Source organism: Apiospora phragmitis (assembly GCF_038363925.1).
Source record: "Apiospora phragmitis strain CBS 135458 chromosome Unknown utg000010l:1.0-9815664.0:1.0-9183399.0, whole genome shotgun sequence".
Taxonomy (NCBI): Eukaryota; Fungi; Ascomycota; class Sordariomycetes; order Amphisphaeriales; family Apiosporaceae; genus Apiospora; species Apiospora phragmitis.
This window is the reverse complement of record NW_027117409.1, coordinates 9065480-9089613: the sequence shown is the minus strand read 5'-3', so window position 1 is coordinate 9089613 and position 24134 is coordinate 9065480. Positions and strand designations below refer to the sequence as shown.

At 48.9% G+C, this 24134-nt stretch overlaps 8 protein-coding genes across 8 annotated transcripts; 3 read left to right on the top strand and 5 right to left on the bottom strand.

Annotated features, from left to right (window-relative positions):
- Positions 1 to 3290: 3290 nt before the first annotated feature.
- On the bottom strand, positions 3291 to 4174 carry PG994_012538 (Beta-ketoacyl synthase; the record flags this gene model as incomplete). Its single annotated transcript, XM_066863947.1, has 2 exons — positions 3291 to 3536; positions 3623 to 4174. 2 exons carry the CDS (start codon positions 4172 to 4174, stop codon positions 3291 to 3293), a joined length of 798 nt encoding a protein of 265 aa, XP_066713057.1.
- Positions 4175 to 4514: 340 nt separating this feature from the next.
- On the bottom strand, positions 4515 to 4840 carry PG994_012537 (Beta-ketoacyl synthase; the record flags this gene model as incomplete). The annotated part of the gene is made up of 2 exons (XM_066863946.1): positions 4515 to 4629; positions 4689 to 4840. The coding sequence occupies 2 exons, from the start codon at positions 4838 to 4840 to the stop codon at positions 4515 to 4517; spliced, it is 267 nt and encodes an 88-aa protein (XP_066713056.1).
- A 654-nt stretch (positions 4841 to 5494) lies between these two features.
- Positions 5495 to 6751, bottom strand: PG994_012536 (uncharacterized protein; the record flags this gene model as incomplete). Its single annotated transcript, XM_066863945.1, has 4 exons — positions 5495 to 5920; positions 5982 to 6092; positions 6174 to 6488; positions 6557 to 6751. The coding sequence occupies 4 exons, from the start codon at positions 6749 to 6751 to the stop codon at positions 5495 to 5497; spliced, it is 1047 nt and encodes a 348-aa protein (XP_066713055.1).
- A 665-nt stretch (positions 6752 to 7416) lies between these two features.
- On the bottom strand, positions 7417 to 7785 carry PG994_012535 (uncharacterized protein; the record flags this gene model as incomplete). Its single annotated transcript, XM_066863944.1, has 1 exon — positions 7417 to 7785. One exon carries the CDS (start codon positions 7783 to 7785, stop codon positions 7417 to 7419), a length of 369 nt encoding a protein of 122 aa, XP_066713054.1.
- Positions 7786 to 8662: 877 nt separating this feature from the next.
- On the bottom strand, positions 8663 to 9902 carry PG994_012534 (uncharacterized protein; the record flags this gene model as incomplete). Its single annotated transcript, XM_066863943.1, has 2 exons — positions 8663 to 9523; positions 9579 to 9902. 2 exons carry the CDS (start codon positions 9900 to 9902, stop codon positions 8663 to 8665), a joined length of 1185 nt encoding a protein of 394 aa, XP_066713053.1.
- Positions 9903 to 11655: 1753 nt separating this feature from the next.
- Positions 11656 to 13019, top strand: PG994_012533 (uncharacterized protein; the record flags this gene model as incomplete). Its single annotated transcript, XM_066863942.1, has 4 exons — positions 11656 to 12069; positions 12145 to 12339; positions 12432 to 12722; positions 12783 to 13019. The coding sequence occupies 4 exons, from the start codon at positions 11656 to 11658 to the stop codon at positions 13017 to 13019; spliced, it is 1137 nt and encodes a 378-aa protein (XP_066713052.1).
- A 1589-nt stretch (positions 13020 to 14608) lies between these two features.
- Positions 14609 to 16336, top strand: PG994_012532 (uncharacterized protein; the record flags this gene model as incomplete). The annotated part of the gene is given in 4 exon segments (XM_066863941.1): positions 14609 to 14697; positions 14949 to 15864; positions 15928 to 16304; positions 16318 to 16336. The coding sequence occupies 4 exon segments, from the start codon at positions 14609 to 14611 to the stop codon at positions 16334 to 16336; spliced, it is 1401 nt and encodes a 466-aa protein (XP_066713051.1).
- A 4413-nt stretch (positions 16337 to 20749) lies between these two features.
- On the top strand, positions 20750 to 21195 carry PG994_012531 (uncharacterized protein; the record flags this gene model as incomplete). Its single annotated transcript, XM_066863940.1, has 2 exons — positions 20750 to 20963; positions 21182 to 21195. 2 exons carry the CDS (start codon positions 20750 to 20752, stop codon positions 21193 to 21195), a joined length of 228 nt encoding a protein of 75 aa, XP_066713050.1.
- Positions 21196 to 24134: the final 2939 nt, after the last annotated feature.

Here is a 24134-nt window from a genome sequence, read left to right as displayed (position 1 = left end):
TAATATTAATATATTTTTTTAAATAATTATATTTTTAAAATTATTTAATATACGAAATATTTAAAATATGTTTTATAAATATTAAATATATATTTATTAAAACTTCCCGAATAATATTTCGTATAATTTCGAAATTTATTTTTAAAAAGAGTTCCGGGATTATATATAAATAATAAGAATTATATATAAATAAATATTAATTAAAGCTTATTAAATAATAAAAAAGATCGAAAAAGCGTATATTCCGCTCCGCCGAGCGTATAATATTTTATAAAAAAAGCTAAGTAATTATATAAACCCGGAGACGGTTTTTTAAATAGCGGTAAAAGCTTTAAACGATATTATTAGCCCGGATAAGCTCGTTTTAATATTTTTTATCTTCGGAATATATTCCTGAATTAATACGAGTTCGCCTCCGTCGTTATAAATCTAAGCGAAAGCGGAAGCTATACGAAAAGCGATAAAAATATTACGGAAAATCCGGGTAGAGGTTAATATTAACCGAGCTTTAAATATTTGGAGCGGATTATATATTTACGATATTTTTATATTCCCGCTTTATACGGAGGTTTTTATATAGCGAGAAAAAGGAGGATAAACCGGACCGTATTTGATCGTTATAATTAAAAACTATATAATTCGAGTTAATATATTAAACGGTTTAAAAGAGTTTTAAGTTATTTAAATTAAGTTATATTTTTAAGAATTTAAAAAACTTATAAAAAATATAAAAGGCGAGGATAGTATTATTTCTAAAATAAAGGACGATATTATTTCCGAGGTAAAGGACGTTATTATTATAAAATAGCTCGAAGCTCTCGCGTAATAAGGTCGGGGTTAACCTTAAAAGTATTTATTTTTATATAATTTTTTAACGGTATTCTTTATTTAAAAAGAATATAAAAATTACGATTTAGTTATTAAGCTTTAAAAAAATAATATAATTATAGTTTCCGGAACTTTTTTTTAAGAATTAAATATAAAAGAAATAAATAACTTCGCCGTATAAAAGGTATTTAAGTTTATTTAATTCGATTTAAAAACTTATAATAATTACCGGATTTTTAAAACCCGGTTTATACGGGAGATTAAAAGGAAAAATACTAAACTGTATAAGAAATCCAAGCTCGTTATTTAAAAATATAAAGATATAAAAAAAGAGAAAATCCTTATTTAATCGTTAATAATTTAAAAAATAAATTAAAAGTTAATATTTATATTAAAACCGATTTTTATTTAAAACTTTAAAACTTATAAAGAATTACGAAATATTATTTAAATATATACTTAATTATATAATAAATTTATTTATATAATATATATAAAGTTTTTAAAAAAGTTCGAGTTTTAATATTTTAAAAAAATGTTTTTATAAATCGTATTATTATTATATAATTTAATAAAATCTGAACTATATTAATTTAAAACATATTACGAATATTATATATAAAATTTAAAAATAACGGTTTTTATATATAATTTTTATTTATTTTTTATAAATAATAACCCGAAGATTTTTAAAATTATTATTATATAAATTAATAATATTTTTAGTTTTATTATAAGCTTTTTTTTAAAAAAAAAAATAAAAAATTAATAAAAATAGCGTTTTATACGAAACCGAAAAAGACTTTAATAAAAAATACGCTTATAAAATTTAATAGAAATAAAATCTTATTAAAAATATATAATATTTTTTTTAATAAAAAAAATAAATTAAAAACTCGATATAAAAATTTCGATATATTTTTTTTAATTTTTAATATATAAAGATATATATTTTTATTAATAGCTCGTTTATAAATAATAAAAATTTAACTTTTTAATTCGGGTATTTTATTATATTTAATTAAAAAATTAAACGTATAAAAACCCGATTTAAAATTTAAAATAATATTATTTATTAAAGCTTAATAAAATATAAAAGAGTTATTTAAAACGTATTCGTTAATAAATTATATATAATAATTTCTAATATTAATAACGGTATTATATTAAATATAACGTTTAAAAAAATTATATAAAGCTTAAAATTTTAAAAAATTTTAATAATTTTTTATATAAATTCGAAGTTTTTATACGAGTATTTAATAAAGCTTAATATAATAAATAAAAAGCGATTAATAATTAATATTATATTATTTTAAGAATTATATAAAAAAAAAGATAATAAAGATTTATTAAATAAATAAACGGAATAACCCGGCGGATATTTTTACGAGGAAATTTTTAAATAAAGCTTTTAAATAATTTATTTTAATAAATAAACTAATTATATAAATAGAAGCGTATATTAAAAAGCTTCGCCCGTATAATAAGTAAGTAAAAAATAAAGAGTAAAGGGGAAGGAGGAAGATCTTCCTTTTAAAAAGAAAAACTGCCAGTATTAGAACAGCCACTTTAAAAGCTTCTAGCACCTCTTAAAAGGGGCGTTACGTGCGTACGACGCACGGATTATTAGCCCCTCGTACGAAAAGGTGAGCGCTGGCGGCTTCCCGCTAGTTAATAGATAGAGGAGACAGACAGAATATAAGCACCGTCTTAACCCCTACGCAGCGTACGTACGCACTAGAAAGCCCATTTAACAAGTTCTATATCGTAGCGGCGGAACAAGTTATCCAACATCAAATGCATCTCAGCGTAGGCATGACTGAGTTCTGGTTAGCAACAGACAATCGCAACCCACCCTTAGTCCGGGTCAGCAACAAGGCAGGGTGTGACTACTTACTTCTTCCCTACGCAATCGGTTTTTCCTCACGAGAAAGACACAAGCCAGTATAAAAGCTCCTCGCCTCCTGGTCCCAGCCAGCGTTTGGGGCGGTACTCATAGGGTTCAGGGAAGAGCTGGGGATCCTAGTGAATTAAATCATGAGAAACGCCCACCTGGCCCCATAGGGTGTCAGCGCATCCGTCCTGCCAACCTCTCCCAGTGACAATGGGACTTACTGCATAGCCTTCGGGGAATACTGATGAAATATCTAAAATATTCAATTGCGCTACTGTATGCCCTTGACCGCCAAATACGCCTCAAACGGTGGGACAGGCTTCTGGATCAATCAGATAATCACATATCTTCAGATGGTGAAAGTTCACGCCGTCGAGGACTTCAGTAAGTATATATTGTTACCTCCGCGAGTTACAAGTATCGTAGTGGCCCCACTGTTTGATGCGTATTTGGCGGTCAAGGGGGTTGCCCTTTTGGACCGCGATATGGAGGGTGCCACGCCACGCCTTCTCTTCGGAGGAGCCACCGGCGGCGTGAATTGGCGTTTTTGTAAGAGACGGGACTGTCACGGCGGTAGCGGGGTTGGAACCCCGACAGCGGCGATTGCGCCCAGCCGCCGCGCGTCTCGAGGCGTCGATGCTGGCAGGCGGGCTGGGCTCTCGTGGTGCATGGTTTCGAGGAATTCAGGGTCAGAAAGCAAGAAGTCGATAGTCTCCAGGTCGTCGGCGGAAAAGGTATGATCAGCGGGGACCGAGACTTGGCCGCGCTCGGCGTATCGATCGGTGTACTGCTTGGTGGGCTTCTCGGTGGGCTGCGGTGATGGCAAATCACGGCCCGCATCGTGCGCTTCATCCCACGGCCCCAGCATCGAGGTGAGGCCAAAAAGGCTGAACTGACATCGCAACGACCGAGGGGCTGGGAGAACCCGGGCTGGCGTATATGCTCATTCGACCGCGGCTCGGTGAAGACGAACCCGATCCGGGGCGCGTCAGTGCCCTTCTTGGCAAACACAAAGTCCTCAGCATCGATCTCAGTGCTACGCGTAGTTACGAAGGCCGAAAGCCAAAGCCGCGAACGGCTCTCCACCAGCGTGTACGCCAGATCGGCGAGGCTGACCTTGACGCGGGGGTTGACCAGGTGGTCACAGAGGCCTTGGATGTTGGTGTTGAGCAAGCTGGCGTCCTTGGCGGACACGATAAGCGTGTAGGGGCGAGCAGACTCGCCACCGGCATCATCCTCGTCCAAAGACAGGGCGTCGTTCGAGGAAATGTAGGAAGAGACGTGACCGGAGCGGTCTTGAGGGAGGGCCTCCTCAATGATGGCGTGCGCGTTGGCTCCACCGTATCCGAAGGAGTTGATGCTGGCCCTTTTCGGCTTGCCTTTGACAACAGGCCACGGGATCATGGTGCTGGAGGCCTTGACGTTGTTTCCGGCGAATTCAACTGCCATAAAATATTAGAAACATGATGAGGCGCGACGCGGGTTGTGTCGGGGCCAAACTTACTCTTGGGGCTTGGGTTGGGGTTGTGGAAGAGAGGAGTACCCGGATGAAGCCATTCTCAATACTCAAGATCCGTCTTGATCAGCCCAGATATTCCAGCAGCTGGTTCGGAATGGCCCACGTTGCTCTTGATCTTTCGGAGACATCTTCGTCAGCTAATGCTTTAGAGTAAATTGTCAGAGGAGGTGCAAAAGACATACTGAGCCTATTATGAGAGGCCTACTCGGGTCCGTAGCCAGCGCCTCTGACCTCGGTAGGGTCACCGGCCTGTGTGCCCGTTCCGTGTAACTAGAGATATTGGGTATCGTTCAAGTTGCTGATGCCGGCATTAAGATATGCCGCGCGGATGGCGGCTGCCTGAGCCTCGGTGCTTTGGTTGGCGATACCTCCAGTTCGTCCATTGCTGGCGGGGCAATGTTAGCCACACAAAGTAAAGAGACGAGTCGGAAACCTGCGACAGACAGGCGCGAGTAGTCAATGGCCGAGTGGATGACGAACGACACGAACATGAAGCCGACGGCAATCCACATGAAGGCTAGCATCTTCGTGCCGACCTCGGCCTGGATGTTCAGGTCGGACTGAGATATCAAGGCATACTTGAGGATCAGAGACATGGCGGTTACAATAGCTGCTGCCATCGTGGCTAAGATGAGAGAAAAGTGAAACGAACCTATTCGAGGCCAGCCCAATGGCTCTGATGGGGTCGGGGTTGAAGTAGAGGTTGCTGGTAGCCACAATGGCCGCCTCGACTTGGTTGGACTGCAGCTCGCGACAAGCCAAGTCAAGACCAACCAAGCTGCCGGAACAAGCCGTGTCGATGGCAATGCTAGGGCCCTTGATATTGAGGAAGTAGCTAATCCTGTTAGCCATAATGGCACGGCCTACGCCGATGGCGTTGTTGGCTGGCCGGTCCTCGGGGTCCCGATTCTGTATATCGCCGTAGTCGGACGAGTAGGCACCTGCGAAGCCGACTACTGGCCTCCCGTTAAGCTTCTCGTCTACAATGCGAAACGTTGTCAATTATCGTTCAGTACTAAGACTAAACCGTTCGCATTCGTCTAAACTGGCTTCAATCGGTATTGAGACATGAATGGGAGACGTTCTGTATCTAATAACATCTGGCTCGTTGAAAGCGGGCATCGGGAATCATCCAACTATCCCCTCCTTCTCCCTCTTTTTGAAACCTAACCGGACAGGCATACGCAGTACACTTACTCTTAGGACGCAGCTTCTCTCGTGGATATTGGTATACACCAGTAATACGAGTATCAGTGCCACGAATACTTAACACCTAAGCCATGCGCGGTGTTTGTGCGGCTCTTTGGGCTTTTGTCCGCTTTTTGGGATATTGTCCGCGCTAGATTCCCAGCTTCCTGTCCGAACTCTGTAAATAACGACTTCTTCAAGTGCCAGGGAATTTCATTATGCACGATAAATTCCTCCGCCTCCAATTTGTTCTGTGTACCAGATGCTTCCTTGAACTGAAACAGTGCTCGGCCTAGTGATGTCATGGTTCCTTGCATGATTCCTGCCCATATTTCGCGGTAGCTGCCTCTCTTGCGCCGGCGTCTCACTCCGTATAGGAGCCCCAGAGCTGCCAGGTACGTCGGCCCGGCCACGATGCCTGTGGTCATAGCGAACTGTTTTGTTTGGCCTGGCATCTTGAAATCGAACAGATCAAGCCCGTAGAGTGTCTAACAGCTACCGGTCAGTTGCAATTCGCATCATGATACTGCAAGAATGCATATGTCTCACCGCCATGAATCCCAAAGGAAGGTATAGGACCGTCATAACGGTAAACACCAGTATGTACTCGTTGATGTAGGTTCCCTTGGTGGACTCTCGTACGGAAGTGGCGTTGAATAGCTATTTTAACACTTTATCAGTGAGGGTCGGGGTAACCAAACCGTCGGACAGCTCCCATGATACGGTATTGAGGACACTTACTCCGTCACGCAAGCTGTAAACCTCCAGCCTCTTCTTCTCAATTCTAGCGAGCAGGTCTGCTTCATGCTTCTTGGCCACGTCGAGTATTTCTCTCCACTTGGCTTCAATCAACGCAGTGATGTCCTCAGGTCCATAACTTCTGTCGGTCCATGCCCGTAAAGTACCCAGATCGGCCACCGCCTCGGTGATCCAATCGGAGGCGATTCGAAGTAGTTCGATCACGAAGAAGTATGTCTCCGAGTGCTCGAACTTGCTATTGGAGCTTGACTCGAACATCAGATGCATCCTAGTCGTGGGTTCGAAGATGTCCTCGAGCTGTGAGATGTTAAATATTTTCCAGGAGCAGTGACATTCAGAAAGGGAGAGAAACAAAGCAAACCCACCTGCACCTTCAGCACAGCATCAATGTGATACATTGTTTCCTCCCACTCTTGGTGCCAAGTCGCAAAGTTGGCCAAGACAGCTTCCTGGAATATGATGATTCCACTGTGCCACCGATGCTCGCCATACTCGTCTGCCTTGACCTCCTCCGGCTCTGGGGTCGAAATACCCACGGCCAAGTCGGTAAGGCGAATCATCTTGTACACGGGAGATTCATGGTTGAGACTGATTACCATCATCTGCCCGAATCGCTTTTCGGTCAGTTCCAAGCGCCGGGGCTGCGGTTGGTTGGCCCTGTTTACCCTTGTCCTTTCCAGTCCGCCTGTGGTACAAGACATTCGAACCCCACCCAACTCTAGCCGCCTTGCCGCGTCTGCATTGGCCGAGTCTTTCTGGATCGTAGAAAAGACCCGCATAAAATGTTGAAGCGTGAGTGTTTCAAGTGGGACTTTCCGGGCAGGGCCTTGCGGTGAGGTCCAAAATCGGGTCTTTTGAGTCATCCCCGTATGATATGCTGGGCCAAATCCGGGTTCATTTCGCCTATCTTTGGTTCGCCATCGGAAAACCTCAGTCGTGCCAAAGTCCCGTTCAACCTTAATACAACCTCGGGCAAGCCTCTGCGCATGAGTGGAGATCGAAACTCTTGGATGAAACCCTCCAGTCTTCTTGTCCGATCCCCTTTGTCTGGTACATATGGTCCTGAACTTCGTACATGTGGTCCTGAACTTAGCTTCGACATCCACGGGGCCTTGGCGTGCTGGTGGTGCAGAAGGAAATCCCATGTCTTTTCAGTCATGTCCAATTTGTCCATCAAAGATGGTTTCACCCGCAATAAGCCAAGAATTATAACCATGGACAGTTTTTAGTCCTCCTCGGAACTCGTGAATGACTCCAGAGCAGCCTCATCGTGCTTCCCTAGCCAAGGCTCGTAGGATGACCAGGGTTTATAGGCCAAATTCGGTTTCTTTTCAGGGGCTATTGTTTGCTGTTCCTTTTTCTCCGGCCTTGCTTCCCGATCTGGCTTCCCAGATACAGCATCTTTGAGAAGCTGTATCTGGCATTCGCCATTGTGGTGTATTGCTCGGAGTAGCTTGATCACCTCTTCGTCGCTTTCCTTCTTCTGTACTGACGAGCTACTGCCAGATATATGCTTGCATGGAGATGATGAGCAATCTGCGTGGGCTATCATTGCTGTATCGGAGATCCGTTCTGGTGCTTTGCCACCGTCCATTTTGGCTGAGTGTCAGACAGGTCTAGTAGGTATTGCCGTGGTATTGAAGCCGTACGCTCTGTCGGGCAGGCATTAGTGATCAGTGATGGTAAGCGAGAAGGAAATCGAACAAGCCGTTATATGATCGGAGTCAGCAAGAAGGAGGCCTAAAAGATAGATTGAGGCTTTGAAGGAGTGTGCCTAGAAGAGAGATGATAAGCTGCATTGTATTTGCCAAGGCTGCCTGCCTAGGGTAGCATCAGTTCATCTAGAAATATATTCTGTGTAGCCACCCATCCAATCAGCATAGAGGGGACGCGCTCTTTCATGCACGCGATACGCAACATCAGCAATAAATAAGCAGGCTGGAGAAGATGTTGAATGTATCAGGCCAAGATATTCCGAATCCTCGTACCTGTACCCTAGTAACTCATGTCGATCCCTAGCCGCACTAACCTCTCTCGTCCGCCACGCGTTAAATGGAATATATTTGTTGAATTTCGCTAATATTTGAGCACTTGGGCTTACGTGAGAGTTTATAATCACCCTGGAAGATTAGCCCTATCAAAGACCAACAAAGACTGCACAGGCTAACGTTCGGTCATCCATCTAAGACAAAAGTCATGGTAGCTATTAATATATCCATTGACATCATTAGAAAGTAGTCGCTGGGTTGCTATAGGCAATTGTATGTTAGCCGTAACCAGGATTTAATAGGGGCTATTATAGCCCCTATTATGGGCATCAGCAAGGGGGGCCTGAAGAAGCATCTATCAACTAGACGTCAAGCATGGAGAACCGAGGCAGATTTCTGGAGGAGTACGTTTTGTCAGGACTGAGAAGCCTCTCAGTATGTAGATAGCAAGATACCTAATAAGTACCCTTCCCCGCTCCATACTCACACACTGTTCACGAGAGGCGGGAAACAGAAATGCTCGTACCACGGCCCATGATCATCCGTTTCGATCGTCGCGTAGGTCCCATCGTACAGCGGCCCGTCGTCGTCCGTCTCGACCGTCGTATAAGACCGATCAAACAGCAGCCCCCGAACACCGTCGATCTCTCTTCCCCTACCACCACCAAAATAAGCATGCACCGCCTCCGCCGCCCCGCGCGCCTTGATCCTTGTGTGATCCCTAGCAGACAGCAGGCCTCGATCACTGACTGTTTTTTTTCTTTTTTCCCCACCACCACCAAGGTTATCATACACCGAGGCCGCCGCCGCTTTCCCTTCCTTTTCCTCCCACAGCTGCGCCAGCCCGAGCGGCCGGCGGCTGAGCCGGTCGTACAGCGCCGGCAGCCCCGCGACCTCGACGTACTGCCAGTCCATCCCCAGCTCCGGCACGCTGCCGTCGCGGCGGTAGGCGCCGAAGCGGCGCCGCCGGTAGTCGGAGCGCTCGGCCTCGGCCACGATGGCCACGACGGGCGTGTCGTTGTGCGCGTAATCCCGGGGTTGCGGAGGAGGTCTCTCTCGCGGGCCTGGGCCCTTTTGAACCTTTGCAGGACGTCGCCGTTGACGTGGAGGAAGTAGTCCTGCCAGACGTGGCCGATACGGCCTTCTTCGCGCGGGGTGCGTCGTTTTTGGGGGGTGAGGATTGGGGTGGGGTGGGTAATACTTGTTCGGATTGTTGCGGTTGTGAAGGTAATAATAGTTGTTCAGCAGCTTGTTCCGGTTGTGAAGGTTGTTCTGGCGGCTCCTGGCCTGCCTCTGGCTCTTCGCCTCCCTCTTCTTCTTCTTCTTCTTCTTCTTCTTCTTCTTCTTCAGGGGGAGATCCAGAAAAACGGAACGGTTTGCCGTCGCGGTGCGCCTGGACATTCTCCCTGTGGTACTGGCGAACCTCTGCCGTGGTGCGTCCTTCCAGGATGCGGATCTCGAGGACGACGGACTCGAAAGCGGTTCTGACCCTCCTCCTTTTGGCCCTGATCCTCTTCTCGTCCTTGGTCTTTGCGTTAGGGTCGATATTTCTCTCCGGGTCCAGTTTCGCGCCAATGACGTCGCGTAGGTGTCTCTTGTAGTTCTTCCAGAGCTTTTGGTCTTCCCAGTCTGTGCGGTAGATGGTGAAGCCCCATCGCCCATTTCGAGATTCCGTGGCCTTGCTGAGGTCAAGCTCGGCCCAAATGTTGTTTAGCTCACTCATAATAGGTTCGTGCAAGCCGTGAGCAAGCCAAAGCACTATGTCTAATAAGCACAAGGCCAAGTGAGTACTCAAAACGAGAGAGATGGTCCATCTGGGTGGTCAGTCGAGTTACTATATCTATTTGCTACGTTGGGTTTCTCCGATGGATCCAGGTATAAACCATTCCTTAGCATGCTCTAAGGCAATTTGACTTACACGCACTAGGTTGGCTGGTTATGACCGACAATATATAAAACTCAAATTCAACTTCATCCGGAACGTTTAGAAACCATATATCCCAAGCACCAACAATATGCGACCCAGAGCGCAGCTGTGGACTGGCCGTTTCCCCTCCGTACATGGCTTGGCCCCATAGACGAGCCTCGACTGTGATTATTCACAGTAAGACAGAGACTTATACATCATGCATTGCCCATGTCGAGTATTGCAGTAGTTTTAATACCCTTTTTTCCCACTTGCGACTATGCATACGGCTTCGTCGGTATCCACTTCCGAAGTCATAGGTACTTACTTCTGGGGCCAACTGAATCAACAGGGATTTATTGATTATCCCACATTCACAACTGGGTTAGGTAAGTAATGATTGAAGTAGGAAACGGTGAACTTCATCGTGTCATACATCGGTAGGACCTGGGGCTCACATTTGATTGGTCCCTTTCCTGGAGATATGTCGTCCCTATCCGCAAGTAAAGAAGCAGCAGGACTTCACCCACATGAAAGGGAAGTTACAAATCATACCGAGTCGCGAGTGGGCGTTTCGTAAAGGATGAGCAGCAAGAGCAGCAGTGCGGTAGGCCACCCTCACGTCGACCCTTATCTAAACCAGACCAAAAGTAGACAGAGTTAGAAGCATGACGTACATAATAATACCCACCCCGACGTCCATTGGTGTATGTCCGTCCACATAGACAATCTCACCCTCGTTGCTTTTTCTTTCCCCGAACACGCTTGGGTGGCATGCGCGCACCATTGCCATTGAGTCCCGATTGAGAGACTCTGCAGAAGGCAAGCTTGCATTTGGGTCACTTCCTACAATACCCCGAGCGCCGACTTCACCGGCGCGCGGTCCACGGATTGTGGTCATGGCATTGTTCAGCTTGTATGGAGAATCCCATCTAAACCGTTTGCGGCAGCTGGCTGCATGCATGATGTCAAAATTGATTAGTATTTGAATCGCCGATCTGACTTCAGCAGCATTCTTTCGATTGCTCAGCCAGCGTGCAAGTCCTACGCTCGTCATGTTGTGAACACCCCTGCCAGCAACTCGAGAGGGCAGATAACAAAACAACGGCAGTGGCCGAACTTGCATGTTTGCGCATACAATGTTCTTGGCACGCTAGTCCTCCGACCTCCAACCTGCGACAATCACCGCGGTATAGTACAATACTAATGGCTGCAAGGGGGGACGGCTTACAAGCCGCGTCCAGCGGCAAATGGTTAGCTGAACCACCACCATCGCATCCCAGGCCTCCGTATGGACTAGCGATGATGATCGTCACCAGATTAATACACCAACACAGACTCGGACACGGGACTACCATCGTGTTTGCATAAGAAAAGAGTTCGCATGCGGGAGAAGATCTTTATTTCGAGCGACGTGGTCTGGCCTTCTTCAAGATATCATGGCCTCGCCACTACAAACTCTCGTTGCACTCCCACCCTCCTTGGACTCGTAGCCAACTGTTGAAGTTCAATTTCCATAACTGAGCATCACAGATAGACAGGGAGACCGTTCATCTTCACTCGACACGCCATGGCTTCGTTCATAGCAGCCGCATCACGCCTGATCTTCAAGCGGAAGCCAAGGCAGGATGCCATGAAGTCAGACGTAGAGAGCGCAACAGCAGCGCCCGCCCCATCCGCATTTGCTGCCGGCGCGCCGCGAACGTCGGCCACGCTATCGTCGACCGTGGGGGATAGCTTCGCCCAGCACCTACACGCGCAGAGTCTCGGGGGAGCAGGGAACGGCCTTGGCACCCATCATCACCAGAGCGTCGTGATCCCGAGCGACGATCCGCTCACCATGTTCCGGCTGATGCTGGGCATCACAGATGCGCCCAGGCTGGGCTTTGCCGAGCAGAACCCCGTAGGCACGCGCCCGGCTTCCAACATCGGCATCTACGCGCGCGTGGTGCATTCGGAGCAAAAGTCCAAAGACAGCTTCAAGGTCAGCCAGTGATCGGGATTCTGCCATTCTGTGGTGTGAAAGCTGACCCTCAAGATTCGCTTGTTGGACTGCTAGGTGTTTTCGACCGTCATCAATGCCTGCTATTTCCTGCAGATCATTGTCGCCGCCGCCATCACGGCTATGGGCGCCGCTAGCACAGGCAGCCAAGCCGTCACCGCATTCGGCGCCATCAACACCATAATAGCGGGCTTTCTGACCTTCCTCAAGGGTTCGGGTCTTCCTGGTCGACTGAAATACTATGGCAACGAGGTTCGTAGCTCTCTTGAATTACCCCTGGTGCAGTAAGAGCGGCTTTGGCATCGTTTCCTCGGCGCTGACAATCCGGGATTACGGCTCTCTAGTGGAAGAAGGTCCGTGAATACATCGAGCAACGCGAACGCGATTTCTCACGCGAGGGCTGCACACTGGACGTGCACGAGGTGGTGAACACCATCGAGGAGATGTACACGCATGTCAAGGAGGAGATCGAAGTCAATACCCCCGACGGCTACACCTCGGTGACGAACTCGAGAAGGATGGAGCAGGCCAACGTAGGCAAGACCGGCGGCTTCGACATGTCCAAGCTAGAAGGGATCGCCAACAATCTGACAGGCCTGGACAGCACTGTCAAGAACCTGAAAGAAGGTGTAGAGGTCCGTATCTGGCGACCCAAACTTCCACTGGTGTGATACTAATGTGAGATTATGGGGCAGGGTCGCGTTCACGGTGTGACTGAGAATATAGATAATCACAAGAAACAGTTTGAAGATGATATGCGAGGCTTTGAAAAGGCGATTGTCCGCGATGTTGAAGATCATAAGGAAAGAGTCGAGCGCGAGGCCAGAGAGCGCCAAGCTCAGATGATGCAGGTAGTGGGCGATGGATTGCATACCCTGGTTCCTGGGCATGAATCACGCCGCAAGGAAGGCGGTGATGCCGCAACGCGATAGTGCCCACGGTAATGAGATTGGTGAGCATATCGAGACAATGGTGAAAGTAGGAGCATGCAGGACGGTATTATAATACCGAATCTAATAATATAATACCATACTGGAGTCAACACGATTTGAATCGGGGGTACATACATCCCTTCATGATGAGTATTCCATTCCTGGCAGGCCGGTTTGGTTCCGGATCCATGAGGCTGCGACAAGACAGTTGACATCTACTCTTTCTTGAACAAACGCGCGCAAGTAGATCCAGAGGTGGACCTGAGGTGCCAAGAGTGGTTGGCTAACTTGCTCATGTTAGCTATTCTCCCATCCTCATTGGTCTGACCATCAACGTGGTGGTGTAGATGCATCGCAGCAAGTCTATGCGAGCTGCACATAGTTCATGGATAGGGACCATCCATGCATGCATCCATCACGGTGCTTGTTGGGAGGCGATAGATATCTTGGCTGTCATCTGCCACCTTCCCATGCCGCATCTCAAAAAATGAGGTTCTCGACATGCGATAGCAACAGCGTAGGTTGTGATTGTTGAATGAATACGAGGAACTATCGAAGTTTGGCGAACATCGATATTTGAGATGCTGTTGTCAAATGGGAGGACCCACGTTGAGCATTGATTGGCTTCCGGGTTTAGAACCGTCGTAGTGGCGGATGTTTGGGTTCCAATGGGGGAGGCACAGGGGCACAGGGGAAGGGGGAAAAGACGGGAGTGTCCTGCCTGTCCTTAACTCCAGCCAGACGAGATCTGCAGGGTTCCTGCTTCCCGTAACCACCCCAAAGGCAGAAACTCGTACTGTATAAGTTAGGCGGTGACGGGCAGCGAGGGGTCTGGGGCGGCGACGACCTCAAAGCCCCTCGACATTTCTGGACACTGCACACTGTGACTGAAACGAACTAATAACCTTTCCGACGGGCAGAAGGGCGGACGATAAGGCATAAGGTCAGTTGATCAGCCATCCATCCGTGTCCCGTGTCTCAACCACTGATTAATTGATCACCAGGCTTTCTTATCTTCCCTCCTTCTTTTTTCAATTCAGTTCTTATCCTTCCTCATCCAGACCAGATCAGAAGGTCTATTCTTGGACTTTACGTTGCGTCGCATTGTGTTGCATGCACGGCGGATACTCGGCTGTTGAGAAGCAGTAGTAGGGGCAAGACAGAAAAAGGTGAGCTTAAATGCTGGCAATAAAAGACTTGGCAGGCCACGAAACACCACCAGTCCTATTGAAGCCTAAGGTTAAGGTGCCTGCACTTGCACTGTCTGTCCTAGGCACTTCTGGGGACGGACTGGAGGGAGGAAAGAATTGTTGCTTATCGAGGGGCAGGCGCTAACGTCACATCTTCCTTCAAAGTATCTCCGCTATCCGCGAGTCGAGCTGTCAACCCTGCCTTTTTCCCCTTCATTTACGATCAATCAAAGACTACCACGGCTACTTTGATTGCATCAAACGAGACGCAACTTCCGACCGGCCTGCGCTCGGGTTTTTTTGTGTACTATTTGAAGCATCATTCTGTGTTTTTGACTTGATCAGCCGCCGAGTCGAACTCGCCAAGCACCCATCCACTCTGCTGCCGGGTCGATTATCATGGCGTCAGCACCCTCCGAAACTATGAACGAGGATATTCCTCAGAACGACAGCGGGAAGCTGAGGACTTTTATCGGCATTCTGAGAAGGTCAGCTTGCGCTCTGCTTTTACCCATACCTCCCCTTTCCACTTGCGCGACTGCCTGCCTATCTCAAATAGCTTCACCGCCCAGCAGCCCCTAGCAAGCCATCTTTCTTGCGCGGGGGTGCAGAGCCGATGACGGACACTATTCACAGACAGCCTCCCGGCAACATGATACTTTTCCTACACAACGCCGTGTCGCTACGGCAAACGGTACAACTCTGTGAAATCCGAGACTAACGTATCCCGATGTCCCAGATTCATCGGTGTCGCCGATCTGGCAGCTGTTCGATTCTCCCTACCCTCTCAACTTCTCGAGCCGAGACCGAATCTCGAATACTGGACTTATCTCGATGTCCCCAATGCCTTTGCCGCGATAGGCACCGCCGACGAACCCGTCGACCGCATGCTGGAGGTGCTGCGCTTCTGGTTCACCAAGGACTTAAAATACGTCAAGGGAAAGCCCTGCAAGCCATACAACTCATGTCTCGGCGAGTTCTTCAGGTGTACATGGGATGCCGAGAACAATGCTCCCCCTATCAACTCTCCTTCTGCCTCTGCGGCCGGCAACCTTAGTAGCGCATCGTCCGTCAAGTCAGGCAAGGGCGTTATCTCGTCGGCTGCTTCCACAGTATCCGTTCCTCCCATGTCGGAGAACCCGACTTCGGGCACGACACGCATCGCCTACCTGACAGAGCAGACTTCGCACCACCCTCCCGTCAGTGCTTTTTATATCAGCTGCCCCGAGAAGGGCGTCCACGCCCGAGGCTACGATCAGATTTCCGCCAAGTTCACTGGTACTACAATCAAAGTTGCCCCTGGCGAGCACAACCTGGGCATCTTCATCACCCTCGAGAAACGCGACAACGAGACGTACCAGCTTACACACCCTGCGGCGCATCTGGGAGGTATCCTTCGCGGCTCGCTTAGCGTCAGTGTTGGCGAGGCAGCGTTCGTCACCTGCCCCAAGACAAAGATAAAGGTTATCCTGCAATACCTCGAAGATGGCTGGTTAGGCCGGGCTCAGAACAAGGTCGAAGGCGTTATGTTCAGATACGACCCCGACAAGGACGACAAGACACGTATCAAGGATGTGCCGGATAAGGATGTCTTGGTGAGACTTGCTGGCAACTGGAAAGAGAAGATCGTCTTCACGCATGGCCCCAAGCCAGTGGTATGTGCCCCATTCACGTTCGCTGACTCATTGGGCCCCCCTGATCGCTAACCTGCCGTTTAGGACTCGCACCCGCCGGAGAAGCAAACAGTTATCATCGATTTGAACCCACTAGAAATGGCACCCAAGAACCTGCCGCCAATGGAAAAGCAGGCCGAGAATGAGTCGTTGACCTTGTGGGATGGCGTGACCCAAGCCATCCACTCCAAACAGTTCTCAAAGGCGACAACCGTAAAGCAGGAGCTTGAGGAGAAGCAGAGAGAGAAAGCGAGAGAGCGGGAGAAGAACCAGGTGACGTGGCAGCCAATGTTCTTCAGCCAGGTCACGGATAAGGGCGGCAAGCCTGAACTTAGCGAGAAGGGACGCGAAGTTCTCGAGAGGATACAGAAGGGCGACTGGAGCTTGGAGGGCATCTCGAAACCTACCTACTTTGGCGAACAGTACGGTAAGCAGAACTCATGCGAAGGATTAGAAGCGTTTCCGACCAGACAGAAGGACTTACGTAGACCCGGGATATTAGATGGTTGGTTCGGGACGGACATGGATGAGATACACAACGCACACGCAACAACAACGACAACGCAGACGTAACCTTACATCGAGCCTCATACTCCAACTCATGGCGACCTTTCGTTTCTCATTGTCTCTTTTTTTTTTTTGTCTTCTGGGTTTGAAAGGACACATGGTCATTTGCATCTTATTTACTGTGGCTGGCCGGTAGCTGGTAGCAGATTGAGCTGATTGATTGGCGTTTGATTTTCTGTCCAAGCATATAGAGGGGAGGGTCCTTAGTCGGTTGGAACTCGAAGCACAAGAACACTGTTTGTTTTATATACTTACCATAATCACAACGTTTCCCTTTATGAAATGAGTGTGGGATATGTTTCGTGGTCCTCATACCTGGGGAGAGCGAGATGCTGGTCATGGTCGGGGAGGGAGGCTACCCCTAACCGCAGGCAGTTCTCACTCAACTGCGAGGCGACTTGCATCAAGAACAACAGGCCAGCTCGAGTTCGACTTAAGCTCTCTGGGAGTGCACTAATCAACCAAGGCGTATTTTGTTACAGCTGATCGTATATGAAATACGAAGGGCGATAAGTTACGTTCCTCATGGAGTTGTGTCAGAGAAGACAAATAAGGGGCTGACATGATCTGGAGGTTCTATATTTTCTTTTCTTTTTTTTTTTTTCTTACTTGCCTCGGGACGATCTAAGTTTACTATGCTACTTCTATTGGCGCCGTTACATTATTGTCATTAGGTCGCCCCTATCTCGGTCGATAGTTTAGTTATCCATACGCTCTACCTAGCAAAAGATCTCAGGGGTAGCAGCTAGGCCGTCTCGCAGGTGAGTGTATGTCACTATCACGCCTATGATGTGAAAAGACGCACCCTTTGGTTTCATGTGCAGAGGAGCACAAGTAGAGTGCTTCCCATGACGAGTGAAGTGTGATTATTACAGAGGAGTGCCTAGGGTTCCTTATCTCTCCAAGATCATAGCTCTAGGAAAGAGAGTTTTTACTTGATTCAGGAAGGGGATGTATGCTCTGGTGCTTGTAACGGGGTAGTAGGAAAGGAGGGGGTGAGCCTTATCACCATCGTGACTGCAGCTTCCTCTAGCATCACTCGCCCATGCCTGAGACCTTCCACACAGCAACAGCATCGGGCAGGCATGCCTTACCGGCATCGGCAACAAACATAGAAATAATAAGGATAACCAGCCATATGAGATCAGACGAGGTGACTACCGACTATCATCTGACAAGACTAGCAAAGAAGACCTGTTTAGCTTAATGGTAAAGCAGCAGTTAATTGCTCATGGAGTAAAGGGCAGACACTGGTTCGATCCCAGTCCTGGGCACGCGATTTCCTTTCATCTTTTTTTGGCAGGTTTCCCAGGTGCAAAAGACCAAACATGGCCGTCGTGATGTTCAAGACAGATCGTTAGACACCTGCTTCGCCCGCTCCATTGGTCCCATATCCTGTAGCTGCCTCTTCATACAAGCCCTTTGGTGGCACAGAAAGAAGTCCCTGGGTATTGATGTCCAAAGTGGAATATGCAATTACAAATCAGCCTCTAATCAGGGGGCATGCATGTATTTGATAGATTCCTTTATGTTTAGGGTGGACGGAAAATTGCCGTCTCATCTGGAATGGTTGTACAAGGCCTTTCTTTGTTCATTATTTCGCCCATCTATGGAAATTCACTTGGTGAAGGCGAACATTCTCGGCTACTATGGCCAGCCTCCCTAGGTAGCCGACTTGCCATCGATTCCGAGTTACAAGGGGGAACAAGAATTTTATCCAGGTAGCATCAACATACGGAGAGCAACCCAGAAATCGACCTTTTCTCGGGGTTATAAACCCTTTTTGAGAAGAGTAGATGGCAAGCAGAGGCCCTCGGAGATTGATGATGCTACCCTCTCACCCACGACGGACCATTGCAAGGGCAAGACATGAGCCCCATTTAGGGGCTCATCTCCTGGTCACAATATGGAAGGCTCAAAAACACCTCGTTTCTAGACATGATACGTTAACCGTACTGCAACTCAACGGTTATTCTTGTAGATGGAGAAAAAGGGGAAATAGAAGGGGCTCTAAAAGAAAGTAGGATTATGCTAAGTAATGAGAACAAACTGTAACCGTGGAACAAAAGCATCCTCTTGTTATTATCATACTCATTATTACCAAACATGACCCTTTGCTTGATATCCTGCCGTCCTTCATTGTCAGGTCAGGAAAGAGAGTACGTCCCAAGAGCAGCTTTGAGTCCTCACCTTGCTTGCTGCTCAGAAGCTCGCTGTTAACTGTCCAACTCCGAACTCAGGCTGTTTCCGGTCAGTCTAGGCATCTGTTCACAAATCCTTCCGTATTGTTACTGTACATTCCAGTAGCACATGTACTTCGCAGTAGCTGGAGGGATGAGTATCCGGAAAGCTATATCCAACCATGCTAAAAACAAAAAGGGGCGGGGGAACTATTACAGACCAATGGCCCGTTTGGACGGACATCCTGCCCAAGCAAGGCCATGAACATATCACGGGCTTCAAAGTAGTAGAAGGTTGAATCAAGACACCGCTTTGGACGAGATGAGCAGCTCTACGCCCCAGAGAGCAATCAAGGGGCGGGCTTCCTATCTCACAGCCCATCAAAGCAGGAGCTAGCTCTCAGGAAAAGGGGTTTGAGAACCCCAGGTCTCTCACTCCATGCTCGATTGACTACCAACCCGTAAATTCACTCAAACCCTTCCCATGCTCTTGTCCGTTCTTCGCGACCAGTGCTTGCAGACCTGGCCATGGCTGCGTAGCATCCCGTATTGGCTGAGTCGCTAGCTCTGGCAACGACATTTGTCTTCTTATTGTCTCGTAGCATCGCTCGGCGCCAGAGTTCAGGCTAGAGTTGGAACCGTCACGTAAAGGGATCCATATATAGCTCTTCTCAATATACTGGTCCTAAATGAAGTCTATTATATACCTAGGCACTTTCAATGCTGTCTGCTGGCGCTACAACATGAAGCTTGGTTTGCCATACGATATTTTCCAGGCAGTCGACCGGAACTTGGCCGGGAATAAGGCTATATCGAGCGAATCGTCGTCGGCCACGAGGATTACCGATGCTGGCGAGCGGAGCAGAAAGAGTGGCGGCCTGCCCCCGTCTGACCGGCCCAGGCAGAGAGGCTGGGCAAGGGTTGCAATCTCGTCCAGGTGCAGAGCTCAAGTGTTCTTCCCAAACAGGGAAAAGGGTAGTATCTGCTCTGGGGAAGAGGAGTAGCAAATTGCTGTTCACGGCCAATGAGGTCGGTGGTCCATGGTTCCGGTTTTGATGAGCGGGATTTTCTCCGTTCCTCACATCGATCTCCCTCGGCTCAGATTTCCGCGCCCCCTCGCGAAGCATTCGATTCATTCTTCTCTAAACCCTGCAATCGAACCCAAGCAAGCAGATGTCTGGAATTCAATATGTTCTAGAAAGGCAAGAGGGGTGTATGCACCTTACTCAGCTATGCCCCTTTTCCAACGTAACCTTGGCGTGGATCAGCCCCGTATAAAATATTTGCTGGGGAACATAGAACTTTGAATGACTCTTTACTGAAGCTATCGTGAACTTGTAACAGAAAGAAAATAAGCGACCGTAAAGAGGTCCGTTCAGACCCGACCTCTTCCGCATCAACCAAAGGATCTGGAGCTATCTCATTAGCCCTGGAAGCCTTGATTACTCTCAAGTCCTTCCACCAGCGAATTTGTATAGCCAGACTTCTCGAAGCAGAGCTGACCGAGGCAGTAGCGCTTCGAGGTACCCATGGTACTGAACGATATCAAAAACGCTATAGGAGAGCATACTAGTATGTGGTGAACCGGCTGCCGTGAATAGTCTACCCTATCGAGCAACAGACGAGCTCTGATGTCATGCGCATGATAGCGCATTTCGAATAGTAGTTAGACCAACCGCCACTATGCACTTACTCCATGCAAGCGTATGTGGGAGTGCCCAATATGATGTTGTTCGGATGGCTGTCAGAGACGCCCGAGGTCACAACGAGCGCCAACGAGGTGACATCCCGGCGGTCACCGCCTGTTGCAGAGCAACATCGTCGTCGACGGCAACCTCTCTAAGCTGCTCGGCAATGCAAGCACCAGCAGCATGGCGGGAGGGGGCTCTCTCTTCCTGAGACCTTCGAGAGTGTTTCGGCCCCCTCACTGCAACGCTCCATTCCCAGGCATCGAACGCCATGTTACCCCGGTCCCCCATCCTTCTTGCTCCTCCTTACTCCTCCCTACCAGGGAGACGGAGATATAGAATACAACCTCGTCGCCCATTCTCTCGGTATAATGCGGCTTGCCGGCGTTTGATGCAAACACCTCCCGCCTATGGCTGCATCGTATAGGGCCGATGATCACCTTTCGCGATGCTAACTGCCAAGTTCAACACGAGAAGGGCTTACGAATCCCCAACCTGAAGCAGCCTTCTTCGGGCCACGATACCGAACACCGACGTCGATCACTGTCTGACTCGGCGAAGACACCGATAGGCTACTGGAACCTCTCGAGTGGCTATTGCAACGCCAGCAGAATTCTCCTCATGGGGGTGGGCATGGTATGGTATGGTACGTACGTACGTATGTATGTATGGTATACCATCGTGAGATTGATCCTCCCACCCCTCCTCCACCCTCCCACTTTTGTGTGTCATCTTACCTACATCTACCGGCGGCACTTGTTGCTTGACTCGGTCGCATTTACGGCTGTCTATTTACTTACCTTTCACTGCTGCTTCCATGCGTACTTCGGCGCATGATCCATTGATCTACAGTTGCAGTGACAGGTCGGAGGGTTTGATTGGGAATGGAAGAAATCTCGAACACGAGCTCGATGGCGACAAATGTCCCCTGATAAACGCGGGGATCTGCAAACAGGTGCCGGGGCGCGCGCGTGACTCGCTGCGACGGCATGGCATTGAGAGTGGTAGTATTGGCATTGATGTGGTAGTATATATGCACTGCTAACTATAGCACAGCTATCGCCACTTGGACGTCCCGTGTCAGTCGGTATGTAATAAGGGTTCAGGGGTCCTTGCTGCAAGTCCTCTACGGTAATATGGGATTTGGGGATAGGGCCCTGGCACTGGCCGACAGGAAATGGGGGGCTCGTAGGGATGTGTGTGGTGTGCGTCTCTGCATATGCGCGCACGCCTGAGAATGGGGTTGAAAATAGAAAAACTCACGGAATTACAGCCATTGCATACGTCACTCGGTGTCGTGGTGAGCAATCAGAGCTTGCGTAATATCTGGGGCGTGCCTGTTTTGCCTGGATCACCCAGCGTAGCGCAGTGCCGATCTCTGCCACCTGTTCGGTTTTATTTTCCGAATCTAGATATTTGCATTGCGATGGGAAACAAACCTGCCACCTGCACGCCCCGGAGCCGACGGTCGGGCTTGGTACATGAATGGGAATCTGATGTTTTTGACTCGCCAAGCGGCCGTCAGGGTCGCATTGCATGCGGGATGTGGTGCTTCCAGGCGGCTTCGAGAAGGCTGCGGCCAGGGTTGGGAACGGACGAAGATTCAATAGATTCATGCTTGGACCCTTCATTGGGGGGAGGGACCCTGAGATTTTCGGCGCGGGTTAATTGGCTTTTGGCTTGGTGTTCCCGGGAGCGGATATGGTGAAGGAAAAGGCAGTGATCGGCGGTCCGGAGAGGCTGTGCTGGTGCTTGACCGTGGCATTATGATGTAATTCCCGGGAAAATCCTACATGGAAGACTCCGAACACGAACAACTTTGCGCTCAAAGGCTCACCGTTGTCGTCGTTATCGTCCAACAAGTCCACTCCAGTGGCAAATCTGGTTACTGGCACGCTGACAATGTGTATAGCGGCACCGATATTAGGTACGGGGTGCAGGAGTCGGTTCGGCGTTGGAGGCGGCCGTGTGTTGAGACGAGGGCGCCGGTGCAGGGTGCTGTGAACCGTAGCGCGGGGATCCGCCCTGAAACATTAAGGCGACGGAAACCAAAGTTTATACCGGAAATCATACCAGTCGTCGTCAGCAGGGGGACGGTCCCCGTCGATCAAAGATAGATGAGACTGAAGGGCTGCCAAGATTAGGTTTAGATATGTATGTACTTGGGTGAGAGAGAACCAGGGCCTCGGGCGTGTCGCGCCTGAGGAAGCCTCTCAGCAGCAGACGGCTGCATTCCGAAGCCACGAGAACTCGGCGCGCGAGCTGCATACCCCTATTGATCAACAATGCAGCAGCGCCTCTTAGTCAGTGGTTGACAATATTCAATAAAAGTCCTGTCACTGTATACAGCGTCGCAATTGTAACGCAGATGGGTCAATAAAGGCGCCGACATGGTATGAATCCGAGATAGTGTCCTGTGGGTAGCCCAGGTGTGTAGATACGTTCACTGATATCCGACAAATCGGCGCATGGGCAACTGGAAAGGCATCCCTCTCCCCACAAACAGCAATCAGCAATCAGCCACAAGGTTGTCGGTCAGTGCAAGCCCTGCCCTAGGCCTTGGAGGGAAGAAGGGAAGCGCTTTTCTAATGCCGCCATGCAACCCTACGATGCAAGTATTCAATACTTCGCAAGCAGTAGCCCGACTGAGAATGGATTCCGGAGTGGGCGCCCGACCGACTGCTACGCTCTAAGTTTTCGCGGCAATTAGCGCAACGGCCATTGGTCAAGTATGCGGTGCACCGTTGTGCCAGGGGTAGTGGGCGACGACGACGACGACGACCTCTATCGACGGATGTGAATGAGAACCGGGCTATCGCCGAACGAATATTGCAGGGCCCGTACCCTTGCTCAGCTGTCACTGCCACCTTTTTCAGGAACAGGTAAGGCCCAGATGGGAGTGTTGCAGTTGAAGAAACAACCCCTTAGGGAACCTGTCGCGCCGCAGCGTAGAGCCATGGCTCTTCGAAACTGTATCCCTCATCGACGCCAGATGTCTCATCAGACTCTCGCAAAGTGGGTTCCACCAAATTGAGAGCCCCTGTATGTGGGTTGGGTGTTTTACAACAGAGTAAAAACCAGCTTTCCGGGAAGGGGCCCTGCCACGATGGGGACGACGATAAACCTCTTTCACAGATCGCTGATTTCAGTCGAATCGTACCGACTTGGCGTTCTTGAGTGCTTTCGGCTTTACGATGAATGGGGCGAAAGGTGCCGGAGTTGGCATACATATGCATCTTATCAAAGGGCCAATATTGTCAATCTCGGGGCATCGCGCGTGGCGAGTCCCCCCCGATGAGGGACCAGCGGCGCTTTCGCAGCACTAACGAAGGTAAGATGTTACCTGCGGTGCGGGTAGCGGTCCCATAGATCTTTCAAGGGGCTTGCTTACCATCTCAAGTGGCATTGTGACCTGGCATAATCGGTGTGATCTCCCCAAAGTTTTCGGCTGAAGGAAAAAGTTGGCAGGTAGTCCCAGTCAGCCTTAAGAGGTTGCATTGCAAAGTCTTAGCGGGCAATGTGTACAGCCGGGCGTCATATTGAAAATTTCGACCTCGAGGTTGTCCGAGTAATAGGCCATGTTGATTCGGTACTGTGCTGACTGGCCGCAGACGAAAGTCGAGTCAACAGCGCACAACACCCCGAGGCACTCGCGAGCAGAGTTGTGCCCAGGCAGATTGACAAACAGACAAGTACTTTACCGGGCGGTTTGCTGGAGCCATCGCCGCGCACATCCATGGTTGAATCTTCCCCGTGTGGATTCGGGTAGTATTGAACAGGACAATGGCGTTCGCTGTACGGGGGGTCTGTGAGTAAA